The sequence below is a fragment of the Aedes albopictus genome, chromosome 1, assembly GCF_035046485.1.
Source record: "Aedes albopictus strain Foshan chromosome 1, AalbF5, whole genome shotgun sequence".
NCBI classification, from domain to species: domain Eukaryota; kingdom Metazoa; phylum Arthropoda; class Insecta; order Diptera; family Culicidae; genus Aedes; species Aedes albopictus.
Genome location: NC_085136.1, coordinates 45050818 through 45076620, shown reverse-complemented (window position 1 = coordinate 45076620; position 25803 = coordinate 45050818). Strand labels below are relative to the sequence as shown.

The following is a 25803-nucleotide window of genomic DNA, read 5'->3' as shown; positions in this document are numbered from 1 at the left end:
CCGTCAGGTAAGGAGCCACCAGGTGGCGTTCGCAAGGCCAGGATGTTGTTAAGCCCAAGAGTGAAGGGAAGTAGTTCCGGTAAGTTGTATCCCGACCAGGCACCCCAGGAAGCTAAGAAAGATGGGCCAGAAAAGGCTCTGGTGGACTGGAAGAGGAACAGGAGCGCAGGGACATCAGACCAAGAAAAAGTAGGAGGGTAGATGCCAACACAAAGGAAAAGTTTCTGGCGGAAGAGGTTCTTGGTGAGTCGGTCGAGATGAGGGTTCCTATGGCTGAAGCGGCTCTAAAGGTCAACCCTTCAGCGCGCGCGCCGTTGTAAAAAGTTCAACATTATCAAAAAACCTCGCTCGTCGTTTACAGCGCGAGCGCGGTGCAGTTTCAGCTGCTTGATGGCGCGCGTCCTGGAAGGTTAATATACTTCTAGACGAGATCACGGACGCAAAAGAGCTCCTCACGACACAGCGGTAACAGGGCAACTTGCAGGTGGCCACCGCAGCCGTTCGGCTACGGAAAGACCCGACAGGGACACAGATGGCTGTGGAGTGTGAACAAATATTAGTGACATTCCCCTTGGGTGTCCTTCCCTCAGCAAGTGTCGATGACAGTAAGCATCATGACGAGGTGGGCAGTGTGACGCTACCTCATTGAGGATTGAAGTTTTGGCGAAGCAAGTCGCCTGCATTGCGAGTTCCCGTATCATGCCAAGTGATTCTACTGTAGTTTGCTAAGATGGCTGGGAACGGATTGTTCCGCTGAATTACGCAATATTCACAGTGACTTTGGTGCAGCTACCTGTGGCGAATGCCAACAAGTCCGTAAGCTCTGGTAAGGCTGGTCACTATGCCAATTGATCATACACGAACCACCGGAGGCTTGCTTCAGGTGTCTGGAACCAGGACGCAAGTCATGGAACTGCAAAGGGCTTACAGGAGCAAGCTTCGTATGCGATGTGGAGGCCATTAACTACAAGGCTGCGCGAAACCTGAGTGTTTGATTTGTTCCGGGGAATCCGCGGACAGCAAGCACCCAAGGTGCCCGGTCTTCAGAAGAGCCACAGTTGATAAGTCACCGTGTAGGATACAGATGGGTTCAGAAAAATGACGGCGATATGATCGACAGTAAATACCCCGTCCAAGAGTTGGTGTCTACTACTTACTAGTAGGAACTAGCCAAGGATTGAATCTAGGACTCTGCATACAAATCAGAAGCAATTGAAAACAGATCTTTTCTTGATTGTGAACATTTCTATAGCCATAATATATTTCATGTATCTACCTAAAGCAAATATGAATTCAATCATAGTTCACCCTTCTGCGTTTCCCCACTTCCGTAGTACCCCAACTCCCTGGCCGCCTTCAGCATCGCCACGTACGCAGCCAATGTTTCCTCCCCAGTCGGCACGATCTCCTCCGCCGGCAAAATAAACATATTAGTGCTGTCCGGTGGTCCTCGCAGCTCAAACGTAAACGCCACCGGAACGCCACACTCGCTGAAAACCCAGTCCACCGAATCCCCGGAAGACGGATAAATGGTCTCGATCATCGCCCCCGACAGGTACTCCTTCCCGTGGGTGCGTCGAATTGCTTCCGATCCCCTCTCCCCGATCGTTTGCAGATCGTCGTAGTTCTGCACCTTATCCGCGGTGTATCCGTACGGGAACATGATCAGCTGCGAGAACGAGTGCATCGAGAAGTACGTCTTGATCCGGCTGGACTGGGCGTTCTCTTTGAGGAACTTCTGCAGGACTTGCGTCTCCGACTCGCTGGCGGCGGATCCTCCGGCAAAGTCGTACGCACACGGATCCGAGCTGGCTCCGATCCCGTTCCAGTCGCTCTCGAAGTTACGGTTTAGGTCAACTCCGCGGCAAATGCCGTACGGTTTGCGGTTCTTGCGCCAGAGGCGGTCCGCATCGAAAGTGTACTTGTACCCGTCGGGGTTCACAACGGGGAACAAGAACCAATCGAAGTTCTCGGCCAGGTCCTGGACGTCTGCGTTGGTGGACGTTAGAAGTTCATTCAGTATGTAGGTACACACGGCGGGTGAAATCCATTCGCGGGCGTGGATGCCACACTCCACGAAGACGGCAGTGTTGCCAGGTTTCTTGGATAGTTTGACTCCTTTCAGGAGGTTTCCTTCGTAACTTACTTCAAGGGGGATCGATTGCAGGATTGAGGGATGTTTGGAGACTTGCAAATCGAGCCATTTGTGGATTGTATCCAGGTGGAAGTAGTGTTGCCAATCGAACTGTTCCGGGCTGGTCTCCTTCGGCATGACGGTGGAGTCCTCTTTATCGATCAGATCTTGGATATTGTATAACTGCGGAAAAGGAAAATAAAAGACATATTTAAGTGATTTCACAGGCCACACAATCATCACATTATGTTTCAACACACGGCGCAAGTTATCTTCAAGCTTCCCGTGATTCACGCAATTAAAAGCTAAACAAAAATCTACAAGCACTATGACAGTGCATTGTCCATTATCTAGAATCGCATAGACATCACGTGTTACCTTAGCCAGCACGGTGTAAGTGCTGTAACCTTTCCTGATTCGCAGCAAGAAGTTGTGGTTCAGATTCTTTCAAGTATGCAGAGTCTTGAAGTAGTGGGATCTTTTCAAACATCTTTAAAATTGATAGTAGCCCACTAATCGCACGGAAATCAGGTGAAACCGTAGCGATGGCCTTTTTGGGGATGAGAGTAACTACACCTTTTTTTCAAATGGACGGAAAACATTTATCTTTGACAATTGCGTTGAAACCGTGGACTATTATGGGAATTATGGTGGGGCTAAGCAGTTTGATCAACGTAATTGGAATCCCGTCGCTGCCGGCTGTAGACATCTGGATTTCAAATGTGATGCTTGCGATGTCGCGACCGTTCAAAGGTCGGCCTAGGGTTCTGACGTCAGGATCGTAGCAGGTTGATCAGTCACTATAGGCACAGAGAACAGATATCCAAGATAGAAAACATTTTCCTGTGAACGCTGTATAAGAAGTCAAATATTTTTAGCGTAGAGAACACTAGCGTGACGCCTAAGCAGCAAGTTGTTACAGTCAGTGACGTTCCAGGGAGGTCTCAGGGGGTCTCAGGAGGTTTCTGATGATTTCCGAGGCGTTCCAGCGATTATGTAGCAGGTCTCAGGGGCGTTCTAAAGGGTTTCGCGAGGGTTCCATGGGGTTCCAGGATGTTTCAGGGTCATTCCAGCGGTATTCCAGGGGAATTGGAAGTATTCATGGGGTGTTCCACGGGGAGTTTTGAGGGCGCTTCAAGGTGTTACAGGAAATCACATGGAGTTTCAGAGTATGGCAAGAACGTTCCAGAGAGTTTCTGGGAGTTTCAGGGCCGTTTCAGGTATTTTCGGTGGGAGTGGGTGGTGCATAGGACTTCAGTATGTTTCAAGAAGGATTTATGGGCGTTGCAGACGGTCCCTGAAGCCCCTGAAACCATTTGGAGCCCTTGAAACTCTCTGGAACATCCTGAAACGCATTGTTCGCCTTGAAACTACGCAGCAATTTTCCCTAAACCTCCTTTATAATCACCGGAAACCCCTTCCAAACACCCTGAAAATATCTAATAGCATGTACCGTGAGACGGGGTGTCAGTTCATTCAATTTGACACCTGTAGAGTTGTCCCTTGGAAGCTTCGGTTCGGACCGGTTTTCCCGCACACGTCAAATTCAATATTCACACCGCAAACTGATTCCCCGTCTTTGTTTACGTTCTTCGTGTTTGTTGTTCTTGACGTCGTTGTCCGCGACCCTGCTACACTCAATCAAATATCCGCTTTCCATTCAACTGCATAACTCTGCAGTTTACTACTCGCAACGCGCAACTCGAATGGTGCTGTCAATCTACATTTCTTTTTCTACACTTCACCCTCCAATTCGTGCGAAGCGTTGCGATAGGGATGGTCTTAAATCACAACACCCAGAATCAAATTTTCTAAGCGAAACCCTCTATTGTTTATTGAAGGTAATCCTTTAATCCTTAATAAATTGTCTACCTTTAGACGTATATCACGATTTAGAGGATTAATTCAAAAAGTACATGGCTTGTAAGAATTCGAGCAACATACTCAAAATCAGAGACCTCGAATTTGATAAGTAACCCAGGCAACCAGTGATCAATAAGATGTTTAATAGGATGTTAAAGTGGAGGCGATATGCGTACATACATTGTGCGCCTAAATGGAGGCATGCACGCATATGGCCTCCACTTTATCATCTTATGCAACATCTTTTACGATTACTGGTTGTCCGGGAAGGGTGTTTCAAACACAATGTTCACTTAGATGATCAATGTTACCCAGGGCCTGATCTAAGGGGGGGGGGGGGCTGGTCAGGGCCCCAGGCCCCCACGTATAAGAGCCCCCACAAAAACCATTTTTGGTTGCTGCACATTAGCTTTATTTTTCATATTGCTCAAGTACTGTTCAAAAACAAGGAAAAAACTTTTATGCTCATCGCTCCGAGGGACCTCCACATCTGTTCTGGCCCCGGGCCCCCACAATCCTTAATCCGGCCCTGATGTTACCCCAAGTCAACCAAAAAAAAAAAAGGTTGAAATATCTATTTCAACATCTTTGAGAGTTTCGGAATATTCTTCAAAGTAGTACAACACGTACTAAGAGGACCAGTACTTGTTTTGTACAAGGAAACTATCAAAAAGGATCGAAAAAAGTTATCAATGTTACCCCAGATTACGCTAACTGAAACCTCTAAAATGCATTAAAACCTCCTTTAAACTTCATTGAAAACCCTCATTTTCATTTATTTAGTTAACATCAAATACATGATAATACTGAATCAACAATTTGCCGCCATAATACTCGATTTGCAGCTGCAGCTCTCCAACCTCGGTCACGCCCAACACTCGCCAGATCACGCTCCACCTGGTCCGCCCATCGTGCTCTCTGCGCTCCACGCCTTCTTGTACCAACCGGATGGTTAGCAAACACCAACTTTGCAGGGTTGTTGTCCAGCATTCTTGCAACATGCCCTGCCCACCGTATCCTTCCGGCTTTGGCTACCTTCTGGATGCTGGGTTCGCCATAAAGTGCAGCGAGCTCGTGGTTCATCCTTCTCCGCCACACACCGTTCTCCTGCACACCGCCGAAGATCGTCCTTAGCACCCGTCGCTCGAAAACTCCGAGTGCTTGCAGGTCCTCCTCGAGCATTGTCCATGTCTCGTGTCCGTAGAGAACCACCGGTCTTATCAACGTCTTGTACATGGTACATTTGGTGCGGGGGTGAATCTTTTTTGACCGCAGTTTCTTCTGGAGCCCATAGTAGGCACGACTTCCACTGATGATGCGCCTTCGTATTTCACGGCTCAAGTTATTGTTAGCCGTTAGCAAGGAACCGAGGTAGACGAATTCTTCTACCACCTCGAAAGTATCCCCGTCTATCGTAACATTGCTGCCAAGGCTTGTCCTGTCTCGCTCAGTCCCACCTACCAGCATGTACTTTGTCTTAGCCGCATTCACCACCAGTCCGACCTAGACCTGTGCGCCGACTTTATTTTGCTCGGCGGCGGCGTGTTTTCCATTTTTGGCCGGCGGCGGCGGCGTCATCGGCGTCACGCCGGTGGCAGCTTTCGGCGGCGGCGGCGGCGGCGTGAATCGGCGTGACCAAAATTTAACCGTAATGTCAACATTGGCGAAACGAAGAAGTTGTCTTTACGCTGTAAAATTTGTAGTCCAGTCTTTGCTTTTTCATAACCATTGATGACATTATTGTAGTTATTATACCAGTTGCGTTGCGTTGCGTTGCGTTGCGTGGTAACGGAGTAATTCGTAGATTGCATACTGAAAGTTGTCATTAAAACTTTAATACTCCTATTCTAATTGCTTATGGAATGCTGTTTGGGAAAGAACAGCTATCCAATCAGAGGTTAAAGTAAAAAAGACATGAGAACTTCCATTGCCGGCCACGCCCATCTTCTCCGTTACGAGGATAGGAAAGGATGTGATGATATGACACCTACTTTATGAAAGGTCAGCAACTCACCGACGCCCCATAGGTGTCAAGGAGTTGGATATTTGGAATGGGTTGATTGGGGATTCACTATAAGCGAGTGATGCGACAAGATTCAGATTGTGTAAGTGTATTTGAGTAAATCATGTAGATGTGTTGCAGTGAGTGAAAGTGTTTTAGTATATTTAAACACCAACGTTGGGAGTGACATAGCTAAGAAATTTTGTCACTCCATGGGCCTTTTTGATTCCGGGATGGGGCACAGGCATTTACACTGTGTCCTGGCTAACAAGCCTTGGCTTAACCGCCATTGATCGGTCTCTGAAACGATAAGAAGCACGTTATGTGGATGGGAAAGGATAGTAGGGAAGGGATAACTATTTATCGAGATGCCAGCGACTCACCGACGCCCTCGAAAAAATAGAAAGGAAATAGGATTTTGGGACATAAATGGTCAGGAATTCAGTATGATTTTAACAGTACATGTAATTAAGACACATAAACATGATTATAATTTGCTAATATAACCATAATTTCAATTGTTAAGGAAAAACAAAAATGTATATGCAATTATAATTGTCTTTTAGCAGATGTTACCGTCAAATGGAGTAACTTGCAACACTTTTCGACTTTGAATTTTTAGAATGGTACAGAATTTACAGATAGGAGCACAAAACTAAACAAATAATTAGAACCCTCTCACCGGATTTATGCTGCATATGCTTGACTCCGCCAATGAATCTGCTCCGCTCATATCACTTGCGTACTTGTGCAAATAAAACTTGCGATTGGCGGTTGGATATTGTGGTGAATTACTCAGCGCTCCCGATCTGATGCTACTCGAGGACGTCTGAAAAATGATGGTCTGGCTTTCGGGGATGATGTACATACAGAATTCCTCGGCCAACAGAAGCTTGTTCAGGGAGAGCTGGAGCTGCTGATTGTGGAGGCGCTCGATTTCGTCCAGGAGTTTATTTTTCCTTCGGCATGGTGCTGGCCGTTCAGCATACAGTTTACAGTAACAATTTCAAACCGATTGAGTTTGAGCCAACCGACTTAAGTAACATTTTCTTTGAATTTTCACTAATTTCATTTCTTTTGTCACTGTTTTTCGTAGAATATTTCACTCTTGCAGATCGTATGGTGACTTTAGCTTGACCATAGACCAACGACCGCCACTGGTAGAGCGACGAGTATAAATGAGCCGAATCAAATTAATTTTCTCCACAACTTAAATATTTCAATAATCTGTTTGTTAGTTACTGTACACATTTTGTTAACCACAGAATTCAATTAATCACTCGAACCCAGAATTAAACGATGGAAAAAAATATGACAGCTGAAAAATTTTCAGCGTCCGCGCGCGTTCGTAGACTGCTGCGATCACTATTGTAGTTATTATACCAGTACACAGGAGGAAGTATTTGGCCAAAACAGAAACCAATGCTCAAACATCTTATCAGACTCGATCGAATTTTCATTAGTTTCAACACAGCAAAATCTTAATTTGCAATAGAGTAATGAAACATGCACTAATACGGATACGGGTATAGGTCTTATTACTGGTCACAGTGACGGACCTGTGACCAGTAATAAGACCTATACCCGTATCCGTATTAGTGCATGTTTCATTACTCTATTGCAAATTAAGATTTTGCTACAGTTTTCGTTTTGTTATCTTAGAACCTTAGATTTCCGGGAATAATTTCCGAAAGAATTCCAGAAGGAGCCTGAAGGAATCCATGAAGAAACTTCTGGAATAATCCCTGCAAGAACTGCTGTATGAAACCCTTAAGGAACTTCTGCAGGAATCATTTATATGTAGTTCAAGAATTTCTCTTAGAGAGATCCCTGGAGAACTTATGAAGAATTCCCGAAGCAATTCATAGATACCCCAAAAATATTCCATCAGGAATCGCCGGAGGAATTCTAGGAGTAATCCCGGAAGGAGTTCCAGGAGGAATGCTCGTAGGAATTCCATGAGGGAGCCCTGATAGAATTCCGAATGAAATTCTCGCAGAATTTGCACAAGGAAATCCTAAAGGAATTCCAGCACGAGTTCCAAGCAAATTCCAGCAGTAATCCCAAAGAAATCCCAACAGGAATTTCAGAAAGAATCCTCGGAAGTATTCCAGTGGGGATTTCAAAGTGAATTTGCGAAAGAATCCCCTAAGGATTTCTAGGAGGAATCAACGAAAAATATCCAAGAGGAATTCCAGGAAGAAAAGAAAGGAAGGAATTCCTGAAGGAATTCCAGGAGAAATCCCTGAGGGATTTCTAGGAGGAATTATAGAAGGAATCCTAGATGGAATTGAAACCCCAAAAGGAATTCCTGGAGGAAACCTCAAAAGAATTCCAGAAGAAATCTCTGGAAAAAAATCAGGAGGAATCCTCGCTAAAGTCCAGAAGGAATCCCTGAAAAAAGTCCAGGAGGAATCCACGATAGAATTTTAAGAGGAATACTCGAAAGAAATTCAGGAAAAATCCCTGAAGCATTTCCAGAAGGGATGCCAGAAGAAATCCCCGAACGAAGTCCAGGAGGTATACCCGACGGAATCCCAGAAGAAATCCCTGCAGGAATCCCAGGGGGAATCTCCGAAGGAACTACAAGCGGAATCCTCGAAGGAGTTTCAAGAGGAAACCCCGAAAGAAGTACAGGAGGAATCCCTGAAGAAATCCTTGAAAGAATTCTGTGAGGAATTCCCGCAGGAATTCCAAGAGAAAATTACGAAAGAATACCAGCGCGTATCTCAAAGGAATTCAAGCAGTACACCAAAGAAATTCCAGCAAAAATCCTTAAAATAATTTCAGTGGGAATTTCAAGGAGGATTCAAGAAATAATCCCCAAAGAATTTTGAGGACGAACCAACGAAATATATCCATGAGGAATGTTTGTATAAATTCCGGGGGAAAATGTAAGAGGACCGAAGGAATTCCAAGAGGAATCCCCTAAAGGATTCCAGGAGAACGCAGGAAGGAGGAATCCCCGAAGGAAATCTAGGAGGACTCACCGAAGGAATTCCAGAAGGAAACCCCGAAGAAATTCTAGGAGGAATTCCATGAGGAATCTACGGAGAAATTGGAAGGGAAAGCTCCAAAGGAATTTCAAGAGAAAACGCCGAAGAAATTACAGTGAGAGCGATTCCAAGCAACAGCATCAAAATTAAGGAAATTTTTTAATTCATTGATTGATTGATTTGTCTTTATTAGAGAGACTTTCAGCCCTTGGTTTTTAATTCATGATTTTCTATTGAACTGAAACTTTGCACAGTTTTTTAGTTCCATCTAAATCGCCATTTTTCGATATCAAATTTTTATTTTGAATCACGACTAACTTTTCGAAAGGGTGTATGTGAAAATGGTTCAATAATATTCAAAAATCTGTACAGCCAAAATGGTTCGTTCGATTGCTATGAATTTTTCAGCAAAGTTAGATAACTAAATGGTGATTCCTATGAAAATATACACTGTGAAAAAAACATCTTTTTTAACATTAAAAATATCATTTTTGTCACAAAAACTCAAATATCTCAAAACCCTATCTTTTTACCAACGCAATTTTTTTAGGGAAGACGGTCCATTGTATTAGCAATCTACCATAAAAATTTGGTGATGGTAAACTAATAAACAAAAAAGTTATAACATTTCAAACCTTTCACAATTTTCACATTTGGTAAATATTTTTTTCTGTGTAAATTATTTCGGTCAGAAATCGCAGTTTGATGCTGATTTTATTGTTCAGCAAAGTTAGATAACTAAATGGTGATTCCTAAGAAAATATACACTGTGAAAAAAAATCTTTTTTAACATTAAAAAATATCATTTTTGTCACAAAAACTCAAATATTTCAAAACCCTATCTTTTTACCAACGCAATTTTTTTAGGGAAAACGGTCCATTGTATTAGCAATCTACCATAAAAATTTGGTGATGATAAACTAATAAACAAAAAAGTTATGACAATTCAAACATTTCACAATTTTCACATTTAGTAATAATTTTTTTTAGTGTAAATTAGGCTAATACAAATTTCGATTTTCTCTTATGTCACCGCCCCCTCGGAAAATTTTGGTCGGAATTCAACATTTTGAGGGGGGCACAAATAAAATGTTCAAGAAAATCAACAAATTTAAGGTGTAATTCGAGTTCCACAGAAACTTTCTTAATAAATCCGATGAGTTTATCTATGTTGCCTAATTGTTTGGATATTTTTCCATCGAATACATTTATTATTTATCATCCTCCCCCTTAACGAGTCAACGAGCGCTGTGACAAAAGAAGAAAATGAGATTTGTTCCTGCCTTTATTTCGGCCGGAAATCGCAGTTTGATGCTGATTTTATTGTTAATGGCCTTGCGTGAGTAAAACAAGCTGTTTTTATTATGTATTATGTATATTATATGTACAGTAATGTTCCGATTTTATCACGCCCTCCGCGCATTAGTCGTTTATTCATTATTTGCTCTTACATTTGAGGACAAGTGTTTTCCCTCTTCTTCAAAATGAATGTTGAAAGCGTGTTTTGCAACGTTAAAAATATTGAAATGGGTATAGATGTTGAAGTATATATCAAAGCATTTTTGAAAAGGGGCGTGATTAATTGTTTAAACTGATGTCGCTGATGGTACGGTGACATGACTCTCTGCACTTACAGGGTGGCCAGCGAACCGGGAAACCCGGGAGAACCGGGAAAAAGCCGGGAATTCAGAATCATCGGGAAAAAAACGGGAAATATACGAGAATCCAGATTGCCACCGGGAAAATCTTGCATTTCTTTTATTAATTCCGTACTGATCTATTATTTCTAATTATTAACAACTTTTTGTTACTCTCCGTGAGAATAATCTGTAGTGTACAGCTTGTTGTTGGTTTAACACAATTTGCATTGAAAATATGGCTTGCGTTACATTGAGTTGTTAAAAAAATTAAAATCGTTATGCACTGCCCTTTTAGCAGCAACAAGGAATTGATGACAGACAGACTAAATGAAGTAAATAGGTTATTGTCGTTAGTGTGCCGAAGTTTAACAACATTTACAACTAAACTGAAGCCAAAACAAACGATACTATTATATGAAACATGATTGACGAACACAAAACAATGTAGCCAAAGCTTTACACTGAAATTTGTGAGTGAAAAAATTGCAAAATTATGCAAAATGGAAACATAATAAAATGTTTAGCCATCCTTAACCTAACATCAGGAATTTTCGATTGCTCAAAGGAATTAAGCAATATGCTTCATGTTAGCGCAACAGTATCCTTAAAACTGTAATATCATTTCTCTCCATCAAAAGTTTGAATACTTTTCATGAACGCCTGTGTGTTAATATTGACTGAATTTGAACCGAAATCAATAAGAAAAATCTTAAAAATTTTAACACAAGTATCAGGCATACTGTATTAATCCTAGTGAAAATTATGTTTTGATGTTAAAACTAAAAAGGAGAAGAAACGTGGAAGTGCTTTACAGTTGCGCAAACGTACATGTACAGTTTTTACCGAAGCCTATAATATGTTTCATTGGAATTGTAAAAAAAAACTGCCACTAGAAATTGGAATTCTTAAGAGAATATTTCAGAATTTTAAGCAAAAGATCCTCTTGAAATTCCTTCAGGAGTTTCATTGAAAATTCAAACATATATTAGTTTCTTGATAAGTTCTAAAATTTCTCCTGGAGTTCCTACAGGAAATCTTCGAAGATTTTTTTTTTCTAATATTTCCTCAAAAATTTGCGTTTACATTTCTCCAGTTTCTCCAGGAGTTATTGTTTAGAATTCCGGCGAGAGTTTCTTCTGGGAGGAGTTTTTTTGTCTTTCGCAAGAGTTTATGCTGGTCTATGCTTTTGTTCTTGGATTTCTCTCAGAGCTTCTGCTGAATTCCATTCAGAAGGATCTTTGGAATTTCTTCAGGATTTCCTACTGCTGTTTGTTTCAAGAATTCTAATTGGGGATTCTTCAGCAATTCATTATGGGAATCCTCAAGGAATTCTAATGATTATATAGACGTCAAAAAGTAACATCGTGTATTTTCACTAGTTTAATCCCAAGAATAGGTATTTTTAGAATTCCTAAAAAATAGGTTCTGTAAACACTGTAATTTTGTGTAACTGTAAAAACACTTCCTCAATTTTAATTTTGTTTCTTTGGCATTGACTATAGTTTTACATGATTATATCATGTGAGAAGATTGTAGATATATATCCTAAGTCATGAAAATTTCCATTACGATCAGGTCCTGAACCAATTAAGGGAATATATTTTTCAGTTCAGGTAAAAATTTAATACCGGGAAAAAAAATTAAAATTCCGGGAAAAAATCGGGAGAAAACCGGGAATTCAAAATCTGTAATTCACTGGCCACCCTGCACTTAGCACTTCTGGCAATTTCTCAGTTGTTGTCGTTTTCGAACTTCCTACGCCCTGCTTTACCGATGATATACAGATGGCTCGTTTGTCAAAGTCTAGACGGCAGGACGTGCAAATGCGTAAATTTGGATTCAATTTGGGCATAACCAGTCTCTTTCAGATTATCTATGGTGCTTTCGGTGAGATTTCGTAACTCCTTTGATCATTTTTTTTCATCAAACGGTCTACAAGAGAGAGTTGAGTTGAAGACCTTTGAGAAAGCGACTGTTCATGTTGTTCGTTAGATTATAATAAACAAAATCACTTATTAGTTTTAACTGACTAGTTTGGTGTTGTTTACTTGGCTGAAGAAAAAATTTACTATTTAATATCCATAGCGGTAGTATTTTTTTTTTTTTGCTTTTTCGTGAGCATTGTCATGGTATGTATACAGACAAACAAACGTAACACTGACGAAATTTTCATTGACCACGCCTTTAACGATCATTTTGAATCTTGGTTGTGGCTTTCATAACCAGAAGAGTGCCCATCATTTTTCTTTGCGTTTGACGTTTCACACTAGCGCCTTCTGATGACGATATTGCACATCGCAGTATTTCGTGAAACATTTCCACCAGGTGGGGGTAGTGTGAACTGGGCGATGGATTTTCACGTGGTAGGTAACTCTCATGCATTTGTTGTTGAAGTTACTCGCATTCTTCCGATCATAAAGTCTGTTCTCTAAGAGGTATTTTTTTGAAGATAAACTAGACGTATACGCGTATATAAAACTTTTATTATACAGCTTTTGTCTTAAAAATAAGTTTAATTCCATTTTTCTTATAATCAACAGCTTTTCAACACTATCAAGGGATTTTTTCACCAGTCACGTACAATAAAAAGTATGACACTCTCAATATTTTTGATCAAAACACTGGATCGCGTCTAAGTTTCAAATAGATACTATAGAAATTATGAATAATCAAACAAAAGTATCATGAAAACAACTTGTTTAATTCAGGCGGTAGCCTTTACAATAAAATCAGCATCAAAAAATAATTCTCAAAATAATTTACACAGAAAAAAAATTTTTTTTGTTACTAAATGTAAAAATTGTGAAATGTTTGAAATGTCATAACTTTTTTGTTTATCAGTTTACCATCACCAAAATTTTATGGTAGATAGCTGATATAAAGGGCCATTTCCCCTAAAAAATTAACGTTGGTAAAAAGATAGGGTTTTGAGATATTTGAGTTTTTGTGACAAAAATCATATTTTTTTTAAGTAAAAAAATAAATTTTTTACAGTGTATATTTTCTAAGGAATCATCATTTAGTTATCTAACTTTGCTGAAAAATTCATAACAATCGAAAAATCCGTTTTTGCTGTACAGCTTTTAGAATATTTTTGAGCTGTTTTAGCATACACCCTTCTGAAAAGTTAGTCGTGAGTGAATATGAAGGTTTGATATCGAAAAATGACGATTTAGATAAAATTGAAAAACTGTGCAAAGTTTCAGATATTTTTGAAATGGTCGCTCAGGATCGACTGACATGACTCCGTGGAATTCCTCAGGAGGAATCCCAGGAACATTCTTTCTAGAGTATCTCCGAAGGAACTCCAGGAGAAATCCCCGGAGGAATTCAAGGAGGAATCCCTGAAAAAGTCCAGGAGGGATTTCCGAAGGAACTCTAGCAGGAATCTCTGGAGGAATTCTATGAGGAATCCCCGAAGAGCTCCAGAAGGAATCTCTAAAGGATTTCAAACCGAAATCCTCGATATTGGAATTCAAAGAAACAGTACTTAAAACGATTTTCTTTTTACTTCTTACTTAATTCCAGGAGGAATCCTGAATGAATTTTAAAAGAAACTATCGAAGGAATTCCTTGAGGAAATCCAGGAGGAATCTCCAAAGGAGTTCTAAGAGGAATTATCAAAAAAATTCCAGGCGAAATCCACAACGGAGTATCAAATGAAATCTCTTAAAGAATCTCTGGTGGAATCCTTGAGATAAGTCTAGGACGAATCCTCGACGGAATTCCAGAAAAGATCTCCAAAGGAATTTCAGGAGGATTTCCTGAAGGAACTCTAGCAGAGACCCCCGAAGAAATTGTACGAGGAATCTCCGGAAGAATTCCAAAAATGAAGTTTAAGTTGTAGGAGTTTAACCGAAGGAATTCCAAGAGGAATCCACAAAGCATGTCCAGGAGCAATCCACAACGGACTATCAGGAGGAATTCTTGAAAAAAAAATCAGGAGGAACTCCTGAAGGAAGTCTAGGAGGAAACCCTGAAGGAAATCTAGGAAGAATCCCCGTAGGAATTCCAAGAGGAATCCTCGAAATAATTCCAGGAGAAATTTCCGGATGATTTCTTTGAAAAATCTCCTAATAAATTCCAGGAAGAATTCCCCAAGGAATTTCAGGAGGAATGCTCGAAGGAAGTCCAAGAGCAATCACCGAAGAAATTACAGGAGAAAGCGGTGCAGGAATGCCAGGGGAAATCCCCGAAAGAATTCCGGTAGCAATTTCCGAACGATTTCCAGGTGGAATTCTTGAAGGATTTTCAGCGGAATCTCCCGAGGTAATCTTTCTGGGTAGAGGGATCCCTGCAGGATTTCCAGGAGGAATCCTTGAAAAATTGTCAGGAGGAGTCCCCAAAAGAATTCCTGGAGGAATTCCAAAAGGAAATGCTTGAAAAATTGTTGTAGAAACTCCATAAGAGATCCCACAATAATATCCTGGAGATATGCCTGATTATATTTCTAAGGAAATTCTCAAAGGAACTTTAACAAGATTCCCTGAAAGAGCTTCTGTAGGAAATCTCTGATTTTACTCCTGGAGCATCCGTGAGTCCTCCTGGAAAAATCTCAGAAAGAATTCCAAAAGCGATACCTTGAAGAACTCATGAGTGAATTCCTAAATGAACTTCTCGAGGAATCCCCTATGGATATCCTGAAGGGTTCTTAAAAGGAACTTTTATACTAATTTTTGATTGGATTTCTGTAGGAACCCCTGAATAAACTTCTGGGGGAATCCTTGGATCCTCCTGTAAGATTCTCGGACGGAGCTCCTGGAGAAATTTCTGAATTTCTGAAGGAATCTCTGAAGAAATTCAGGAGGTAACTCTGACGAAACATCTGCATATATCCCGGTAACTCCTAGAGGAATCTATGAAAGAACTCTTGGGCTTATTTCTGTAAAAACTCCTGTATGAATTTCTAAAAGAACGTTATGAAATAGCTGTATTCGAATTTTGTCAAGACTAGAAAAGCCATTATAAAGTTAAACTCTATCGCAGTCGAATCCCAAAATCGTTAACTGCTGTGAGAGAAAATTCAATCCGTTCGACAACCATTGTTCGACAGAACAACACTGGACGAAAAATCGGCAATAATTGAGTTCCTGAGGAAGATACCAAATATAACCGAAACGTCGGACAAGATTAAATAGCTGTATTTGAAATTTGTCAAGACTGGAAAAGCCATTACAAAGTCAAATGAACTTCAGAAGGAATCCCTGCAGGAACTCTTACACTAATTTCTAGGACCGTTTGTTAAAATTCCTGAAAGAACTTCTAACGGAACTCTTGATGGATCTCCAAGAGGCATCTTTCTGAAAGAATCTCTGAAGGGACATCTGAAAGAATATCCGAGCGAACATTTGTTGAAATAGCTAAGAGAACCTCTGAAGAAATTTCTAATGAACTCCTGAAGAGGTCACCGAAGGAACTTCTGGATCATTCCTTGTAAGAACTACTTTACTGCATGAATCCTCGAAAATGCTCATGAATTAATCTAACTCCTAAATAAATCCCTAAAGAACTCCTGAAAGAATTTGGAAAACCATGAGGCATACCGAGAGGAATCCCTGAAGGAATTTCAGGAAGGATTGTTGAAAAAATTCCTGAAGGTACCCTTGATGGAGCTCCTGGAGTGGTTTCTGAAGAACACAGAACGCCAGGACGAACGTTGTTGGAATTCTAGAGGAATTCCTGAGAGATCTCCTAAAGGAATCTCTGAAGAAACTCCTGGACGAATTCCTGAAGGAATTTCAAAAAAATCCCTGGAGAAACTCTCTGACTAAACTCTAAAGGACCTCTTATGGGAATCCCTGATGAATCTTCTGGATAAATCTCGGATGTATTTCTAGGAGGCATCCCTGAATCCTCCTGAAAAAAAAAAGTCTGAAGGTACTTCTTTCGAGATCTTTCTGAGAGATCTTCTGAAAAAAAAAACAAAAAATGCATGTTGAAACTCCTAGAGGCATCCCTGAATCACTGAAGGAACTACTGGAGACATCTTTGAAGAAACTACTGAAGAGATCTCTGAAGAAATTTCTGAAGAATTCTTTGATTGGAATTTTAGAGGAATCTTCGAAAGAACATTAGTATTTTATCTCAACTTTATGTAAACAAAATTTTGTTCGTTCACTGATCAACGGCGTGAAATATGAAAATCGGCGGCGTGACAAACATCGGCGTATGGCGCGCCGCCGATATCACGGTCGGCGTCGGCGTGGGGCAAAAAGTGTCGGCGGCGGCGGCGTGGCGCGGCGGCGCACAGGTCTAGTCCGACCTTTGCTGCTTCACGTTTCAGGCGGGTGTACTGTTCTGCCACCGTTCCAAATGTTCTAGCAATAATATCCATGTCATCCGCAAAACAGACAAATTGGCTGGATTTCGTGAAGATCGTACCCCGGCTGTTGAGCCCGGCTCGTCACATAACACCTTCCAGGGCGATGTTGAACAGTAGGCAGGAAAGTCCATCACCTTGTCGTAGTCCCCGTCGAGATTCGAATGAACTGGATAGTTCACCCGAAATCCTTACGCTGTTCTGCACACCGTCCATCGTTGCTCTTATCAGTCTAGTCAGCTTCCCGGGAAAGCTGTTCTCGTCCATAATTTTCCATAGCTCTGTGCGGTCGATACTGTCGTATGCCGCTTTGAAGTCGATGAACAGGTGATGCGTTGGGACCTGGTATTCACGGCATTTCTGGATGATTTGCCGTACGGTGAAGATCTGGTCCGTTGTCGACCGGCCGTCGATGAAACCGGCTTGGTAACTTCCCACGAACTCATTAACTTTAGGTGAAAGACGACGGAAGATGATCTGGGATAGCACTTTGTAGGCGGCATTCAAAATAATGATCGCTCGAAAGTTCTCACACATTAACTTGTCGCCTTTCTTGTGGATGGGACAGATTACTTCTTTCTTTCACTCCTCCGTTAGCTGTTCGGTTTCCCAGATCTTGACTACTAACTGGTGCAGACAGGTGGCCAACTTTTCCGGGCCCATCTTGATGAGTTCCGCTGCGATACCGTCCTTACCAGCCGCCTTGTTTTTTTTTTTGAGCTGGTGGATGGCATCCTCAACTTCCCTCAGCGTGGGAGTTGGTTCGTTCCCGTCCTCTGCTGCACCAACATAGTCATTTCCTCCGCTGCCTTGGTCCTCCGTGCCTACATTCTCTTCGCCATTCAGGTGCTCGTCGAAGTGCTGCTTCCACCTTTCGATCACCTCACGTTTGTCCGTCAGGAGGCTCCCGTCCTTATCCCTGCAGATTTCGGCTTGCGGCACGTAGCCTTTGCGGGATGCGTTGAGCTTCTGGTAGAACTTGCGTGTTTCCTGTGAACGGCACAGCAGTTCCATTTCCTCGCACTCCGCTTCTTCCAGGCGGCGCTTTTCTCCCGGAAGAGACGGGTCTGCTGCTTCCGCTTCTGTCTGTATCGCTCCACATTCTGTCGGGTTCCATGCTGCAGCATTACCGCCCGCGTTGCATCCTTCTCCTCCAGAACCGCTCTGCACTCCTCGTCGAACCAATCGTTTCGTCGACTCCGTTCTACGTACCCGATAGTGCTCTCAGCTGCGTTGTTGATGGCTGTTTTGATTGTACTCCAGCAGTCCTCTAGAGGGGCCACATCGAGCACACCCTCGTCCGGCAACGCTGCCTCGAGATTCTGCGCGTATGCGGTGGCGACATTCGGTTGCTTCAGTCGCTCTAGATCGTACCGGGGCGGCCGCCGGTAATGTACGTTGTTAATAACGGAGAGTTTTGGGCGCAGTTTAACCATCACCAGGTAGTGATCGGAGTCGATATTAGCGCCACGATAGGTCCTGACGTCGATAATGTCGGAGAAGTGCCGTCCATCAATCAGAACGTGGTCGATTTGCGATTCCGTTTGTTGTGGTGATCTCCAGGTGTAACGATAAGGGAGGCTGTGCTGGAAGAAGGTGCTACGAATGGCCATGTTCTTGGAGGCGGCGAAATCGATGAGGCGTAGGCCATTTTCGTTCGTCAGCTGGTGGGCGCTGAACTTTCCAATCGTCGGTCTGAATTCCTCCTCCTGGCCTACCTGAGCGTTTAGATCCCCTATGATGATCTTGACGTCGTGGTTTGGGCAGCGGTCGTACTCGCGTTCGAGCTGCGCGTAAAATGCGTCTTTGTCATCATCAGTGCTTCCGGAGTGAGGGCTGTGCACGTTTATTATGCTAATGTTGAAGAATCGGCCCTTGATCCTCAACCTGCACATTCTTTCGTCGATCGGCCACCAACCGATCACGCGCCTCTGCATGTCGCCCATCACTATAAAAGCTGTTCCCAGCTCACGTGTGTTGCCGCAACTCTGGTAGATGGTATGATTACCTCTAAACGTTCGCACCATAGATCCTGTCCAACACACTTCCTGCAGCGCTACGATTCCGAACCCGCGGTCCTTCAGTATATCGGCGAGTATGCGGGTGCTCCCGATGAAGTTGAGAGATCTGCAGTTCCACGTACCGAGCTTCCAATCGCAAGTCCCTTTTCGTCGCTGTGGTCGTCGCCATTGGTGTCGGTTCGCATTCTTCTCTTGTTGATTTTCCGGTGCTAGTCTTTTTTACGGCTGGCTCGCAGGGCCTGACACCAACCCACTAACCCAGGGAGCTGGGCTTACCTTCCCGGAAGCTACGGGTTCTGCATTGGCATTTCCTCCAACTACAGTGCTAAATAGCTAGGCTCGAGCGCCAGTCTTCGCCGGGGGTGGTGTTTTTAATGGGCGCCCAGGAGATAATATTTTACCTGAGCTTCCACCCCCACAGCGAACTGTTCCCAATGTCAGAAGAATTAGTATACAAAGCGAAATATTAGAAATGCCTGGATGCAGGCGTTCCTCTGGATGTTTTTCAGCCACTGTACAACTATGCTTGGAAAACTAATGAAAACAAAAATGTTTCTCCATGAATTTCTTCGATGATTCTTACAGAAATTTATACAAGGCTTCTACTGGGATTCCATCGTTCACGTTTTGCCTTGCTCGTATATGAAACTGAACCAATCCCCATCGTGCGGACACATCAAACTGCGCCGATTTTTGTAACCTGGGAGCATGGTTGGCGAATTTTGTAAAGAATTCAACACTGTAGACCACAATTCCACAATGTCCACAATGGCAGCTGTTTAATAGAGTTTTAGGCTCTAAAACCATGCAATATGGTACATTTGGATGGAGAAGATGTCTGGAGTCCAAAAATGGTGACCAGAATATCCAAGATGGTACTCTAAAATCCAAGATGGTGGCTCGAAGTTCAAGATAACGGCTGCATAATGGTGATTTAGGCTCTGAAATCATGCAATATGGATGGATTTGGTATTGGAAAGAAGTCTGGAGTCCAAAAATGGCGACCATAATATCCAGGTCTTAGCGGTCTAAAATCGTAGAAGATCCAAATTCAAGATGGCGGCTGTTGAATGGTGTTTTAGTCCTTAAAACCACGCAATATGGGTTCAATTGGTATAAGAAAGATGACGAGATTCTTCAAAAATAATCCCAACTTTTAAAACATTCTATACTTCTCAAAAACTATACAGAAATAACCTCAAAACATAAACTCAAAAAAATAAAAATAAAAATGCGCATGATTCTGTGCTCTATGCTGGTGGTTTAGTAGTAGTAATGTTGAGATTTCGAAATTCTTCGTTCAAATTCTTCCGAAATTATTTCTTTAAATTTATTTGAAGTTTCTCGCAGAATTTTTCCATGAAACTATCAACGGTTTTTCTTTTCTGGCTTTCTCAAGTTTTTCCAAGTATATCCAGAGGTGTTTACGTATTTGCCTCCATAAATAAATCCTTCAGAGATTTTTCACGATTTAAGGTTTTTCGAGGTTTTTATAGGATCTGCTAGAATATGTACCCTCCGGACTTCCTTCCAAAGATCTGTCCAATTTTTTTTGCAAAATTCCTCCAGGAATTCCTTTTGGTGGTTTCGGGATATCTTTCCAACAGTATCTATCGGGATTTTTTCCAGAGACAGTTTTCAGATATTTCTCGTGGATTTTCTTGCGCGATTTAGCTCGTAGTTTCTCCCGAGATTCGTTTTAGAGGTTCCTCGTTCTCCTTAAATTTCCCTTATATTTCCTCATGGGACTAGTCCTAGAATTTTTTTTTTCCGAAATGACCCAGTTCCTCTCAGGATTTTTTTTCGAAGTTTCTCTCGAGATTTCTTCAATAAGCTTTTGCGGAGATTTTCTGAAAATTTGACCGCGATTCCTTCAGATATTTCTTACAAGGAATCTCGTAATTTATCTCAAGAGATATTCCAGGAAAAACTCTCTGAAAAAAATCCTGCGAGAACTCCAGGAGCAGTTTTTAAAGAAACCTCTAAAAGGAGCATCCAGAATTTCGGTATAATTTCTGGTAGAGATTCCGGGAAGAGCTCTGAGAAGAGAAACTCTTGTGGAGATCTCGGGATAAATCCCACGGGAACACTGGGAGCAATACTGGGAAGTCCTCTGAAGAAATTCTGTATGATCACCGTAAAAATTACAAAAGAAATCAATCTATATTCCGAAATCCTGGAAGATTCTCAAGGAAGAATCTGGGAAAGAAGAGTTCTAGTCTTGAAGAAAATCTTATAGGAATCCTTAAGAATTTCCGGAAGAAATTCAAAAAGGAATACCAAGTCAAATGATGTGAAAAAAATACTGAAGGAATCTTGTGAGGAATTTTAAGAGGTGTTTTCGGAAAATCGTTGTTTATCCGTTTTCTAGATAGATGCACTAACACTACATAACGAAAACTCTTTTTTTTCATACTCACGATGAAGTTAACTCTGTGAACTCTTTTTTGAGTAAACCCACAAGTTGAAAAATTCGCTACTTCTTATTCATACAACCCAATGTGTTTCTTATCGGTGCAAAATTTCCCTGAATATTTACAATATTCCTTGAGGATTCCCGCTTTTCGAGGTTTTTCCAGGTAGTAGACACCCTGTTTAAAAATTCTTCAAGGAAAAACCTGCAAAAGTTCCATCAAACGTTGAATTAAATAAGCTTTCCAGGACTACCTTCAAAGGGTTTCTACAGAATCATTTCCGTATGCTTTTTTTTCAGAAAGTGTTAAAAAGATTCCTTCAGGAATTTCTCCAAGACATCCTCGAAGAGTTTCTCCGGAAATCGCTGGTACATTTTCCTCATGATTTCCTTCGAAAATTCCAAAACATTTAAGGTAGTTAAAAGTTTCACCAAAACTTTTTGTAGGAACTTCCACAGTTTTCCCCATAAAGTGTACCATCCGATATTCCTTCATTTCCCTGCATCTCCTGAAGAAATGTTTGTAGGAATTTCCAAATAAACTCAAAAACTAATTCCTGAGAGAACATCATCAGATATATTTTAAGAAATCTTTGCAAAAATCCTGAAGAAACCATCAGAGAAACGCCTGCAAAAAAACTCCTAAAGAAGTCACTAAAGTATCTCTAAAAACAATCAGAAAACGCCTAGAGAAATTTCTGATGAAATTACCAGATATATCATTACAAAAACTTATGGAAAAATTCGTGAACGATCTTCTCTAGGAAGTGCGGAATGAATTCCTAGAAAAAATTGCAAGGGATTTCTATGGAAATTCCTAAAGAAATTCCTGAAGATACCCCAGCTGTTTCGGATTCGAAACTCAGAAACTCTTTACTGCTGGAGACATTCGTGAATAAATTACTGGACGAACTTCCGAAGTTAATTCTGGGACTATTTTTTCTTCGGAAAGCTTATGATAGTTCTGGTTGCAATTGTTAAAGGAATTCCTTTAGGGATTCTCAATTATATAACCAAAAATTTTCTTGAAAGAAATTCTGAAGCATTTTTAAATAAACTCTTGGAAGAGTTTCTAAAGAAATCCCTTCTGAAATATTTCAGGTGGAAACGTTGCACTTTGTTACATTTTTTCCTAGCTTGCAATACATGCATCAATCAAGTGAGTTTGAAGCGGAATCATTACCAAGTAAAACTGATTCTTCATTGGGGCCTAACTGACATTTTCAATTTCTCTTCATCGGTCCTCTCTTGGTGTTATTATGGAAAGTGTATTAAGTTTTCCAAAGATGTTTTGGTTGAAATGCGAAGACGACGAGTACATCTTGGTCTAGAAACAAAAAGAATAATGATTTTGTTTGTTTTGATCAAGTTATTAGCGAAAGAGAGAGTCGACGAAGAGAAATCGATCAAGTCAGTTTTTTTACACAGTGCTTACGAAGTGGAAACCAGTCGTTCGAGATACCATCATCTCATGAAGGAAAAGGTCGCCGGCCACGTCCTTTCGTCAACCGGAGGAATGTGCATTCAACAAAAATATTTTGGACTTAAACAGTAAACAGTGGCTGTAGATGTGGTTGGTTACAACGATGAAGATGATCGCACAAGAAATTTGATATTGATTCGACATTGATTACAAAACAAAGGAACGCTACTCACCAGAACCGATCCCCCAATCTTGTACCGCTCCATCAAATCCGTCATTTCGGCAATCTTTTGCGGTGCAACCATAATGGTTAGATTCTGATTGGTATGCCGGGCATGACCCATGAAGGTATAGCTATCGCTCCGGTTCTCCAGCTGTTGCATCAACTGGACCTGTTCCTCGTTCTCCAGCAGTACCCGGTAGATTCGGAAGTGATCGTAGCGGGCCTTGTTCGAGGGGTCCACAGCCACACCAGTAGCCGAGCAGCCATGGCCATCTACGACGAGAAGGAGCAGCAATGCGACAATGGCTGCTGGGATGAAATAAAGAAGTCGGTGCGGTAATCGCATTTTTGCGATGCACAAATGGCAAGCCGGCAGCAGCAGAACCGGCTCAATCGAAAACAGAAGTGAAACTGAATGATAATGAATGTCTATCTCGTCTCGATGGTAGGTGAAGCAGTAAAGATGAGAAGGGACAAAGGTAATGTTTACCGATGGGATTAGCTTTTAGTACAAGGTGAGAATGTAGTGGTGGGATGAACAAATCAGCTGTCATGACAGCTTGATAAGAAACTGTGGTGGTGTGTCTTGAGATAAATTTTCATGCAATCATTTACAGTTAAGATCGTTCGATTAGAGTTTTAAATTTTAAATAGTTTAGTTTTAAACCCAAAAAAATAGCTTAAACTTCAATTATTTTTTTTTTCAGAATCTGCTTATTGTAGGATTTTTTTTAGATTTTCAATGTATTAGTTTTTGACTCTGGAAAAAGCTCCATAGAAAAGATGACATCTTGAATTTTTGTCCACCATATTGGATTCCTGGATCATAGTTTTGGGAGTTTAAGGATGCGAATGAAGTACATACGTTTGAAGTAAATCAACATGGTTATGTTTAACTGAGAACATTTATTAATACAAATAACAACCTTCCAAGAATGCAATCAATCGTAGTACCCAAGCCGCTTGGCTTCTTCCACAATGGCGACGAACGCAGCCATGGTTTCCTCACCAACCGGCGTAATCTGTTCCGCCGGCAGAATAAACATATCCGTCGAGTCCGGTGGTCCCCGCAGCTCAAACGTCAGCGACACCGGAATCTTCGCCTCCTGGTAGGCCCAATCGATACTTCCCCCACTCGACGGATAAATCGTCTCGTGTTTGCTTCCACCCTGGAACGGAGTCCCATGAACAGCCGTCAACGCCGCAATGGCCCTATCCGTAATCGTCTGCAAGTGCTCGTAGTTGGCGACCTTCTCCGGCGTATGCCCAAAGGGGAACATCAACAACTGCGAGTACGAATGCAACGCAATGTACGTCCGGATGCGCTCTTTTTCGGCGTTGTCCCGGATGAAGTCGGCCAACGCACGGGCTTCCGGTTCTGAGAAGGCTCCGGACCCGGAGAAGTCGTAACTGCAGGGATCATCACTGGAACCGATGCCGCCCCAATTGCTAGCGAAGTTCCGATTCAGATCCACACCGCGACAGATGCCGTAAGGCTTCCGGTTCTTGCGCCACAGACGATCGCTTTCGAAGGAAAACTTGTACCCATCCGGATTGACCGTCGGGAAGAAGAACCAGTCGTAGTTGGTGGACAGTTCGATGATTCTGGGATCCGTTGAGGTGATGAGCTGGTTCAGAATAAAGGTAGCAGTGGCTGGAGAAATCCATTCCCGAGCATGGATTCCTCCCTCAACAAAGATAGCTTTATTACCGGATTGGCGGGAAAGTTTGACGCCTTTGATCGGACGACCTTCATAGGAATCTCCCAAAGAGATAACGGTTATGAAGGAGTGTTTGCTTGCAAGACCGTCCATCCACGCGTAGATTGTCTCCAGTTGGAAATAGTGGTTCCAATCAAACTCGGATGGTGCAACCGTTGCTGGTTTCACATTCTTAGCCTCGGCGTCGATTCTGCTTTGTACATTGTATTCCTACAAGATTCCTAACTGTCAAGGATGTTCAATTCTAATAGGAAACTCCTCACACTTACCAGCACTCGTCCTTTAACCAGAAACCGAACTAGCAAATCTTCAAAATCAGCAACCTTGTTCGCTGCGACCATGATCGTCAGCTGTTGGCCCGGTTGTCGAGCATGGCCGTAGAAGGTGTAGCTATCGCTCTTGGCCTCCAGGTCTTGGAAGACCTGCACGTGTTGGTCCGTGTCCAGTTGAACTCGGTAGAGCCGGTAGTGGTCGTAGCGGGCACGATTTTCCGGTTGATCTTCGACCGGAAACGCAAATATCGTGGGATGAAGGATGAGAAAACATATTGCAATATGAACTACTAAAGAGAATGAAGCTTTCCTACCAGTCATCGTTAAAACACTAATTGGGTACTGTTCAATTCACTGACAAGTCGACGGCAGGCTCGCAGCTATCAATCGATAAAGTTATCAACTCCAATTCAAATGAGACTGAAGCCGGTTCGGATCTTCTTATCTTGTCCGAGAAAACTGAAACCGAGAATAAGTAAGATGCTGTTGTACAATGCAAACTGAATGACATGCAGGTATTTGAATGGCATGAATGAGGTTGGAATAGGACTCTCTACATTGCAATGCAGTGGATTTTTCACCACTACACAGTTGCGATTCCGCCGTCGACATGTTCATTCGAAAGGTAAACATTCGATGGTGCTTCTGAGAGAACAGTAACGGTCAAAATAGCGGAAAATATGTATGTTCTTCCACACTGTAGTGTAGACGTTTGGTCGGTGCAAAAGGTTTAACAATGCTTTTTAACTGCAGGTCCGGTAAGTGCAACAAATTTG

General features: G+C 42.1%; 2 protein-coding genes across 3 annotated transcripts; both read right to left on the bottom strand.

Annotated features, from left to right (window-relative positions):
* Nucleotides 1–1225: 1225 nt before the first annotated feature.
* Nucleotides 1226–23466, bottom strand: LOC134284905 (zinc carboxypeptidase-like). Its single transcript, XM_062844444.1, has 2 exons — nucleotides 23045–23466; nucleotides 1226–2317 (listed from the first exon to the last, which is right to left on the bottom strand). The coding sequence occupies exons 1-2, from the start codon at nucleotides 23378–23380 to the stop codon at nucleotides 1298–1300; spliced, it is 1356 nt and encodes a 451-aa protein (XP_062700428.1). The 5' UTR covers nucleotides 23381–23466; the 3' UTR covers nucleotides 1226–1297.
* A 454-nt stretch (nucleotides 23467–23920) lies between these two features.
* Nucleotides 23921–25555, bottom strand: LOC134284853 (zinc carboxypeptidase-like). 2 transcript variants are annotated; one of them, XM_062844267.1, is made up of 3 exons: nucleotides 25342–25553; nucleotides 25025–25254; nucleotides 23921–24965 (listed from the first exon to the last, which is right to left on the bottom strand). In XM_062844267.1, exons 1-3 carry the CDS (start codon nucleotides 25346–25348, stop codon nucleotides 23976–23978), a joined length of 1227 nt encoding a protein of 408 aa, XP_062700251.1. In that variant the 5' UTR covers nucleotides 25349–25553; the 3' UTR covers nucleotides 23921–23975. The 2 variants fall into 2 exon arrangements, with proteins under 2 accessions (XP_062700251.1, XP_062700244.1); XM_062844260.1 differs by having other exon boundaries at nucleotides 25025–25555.
* Nucleotides 25556–25803: the final 248 nt, after the last annotated feature.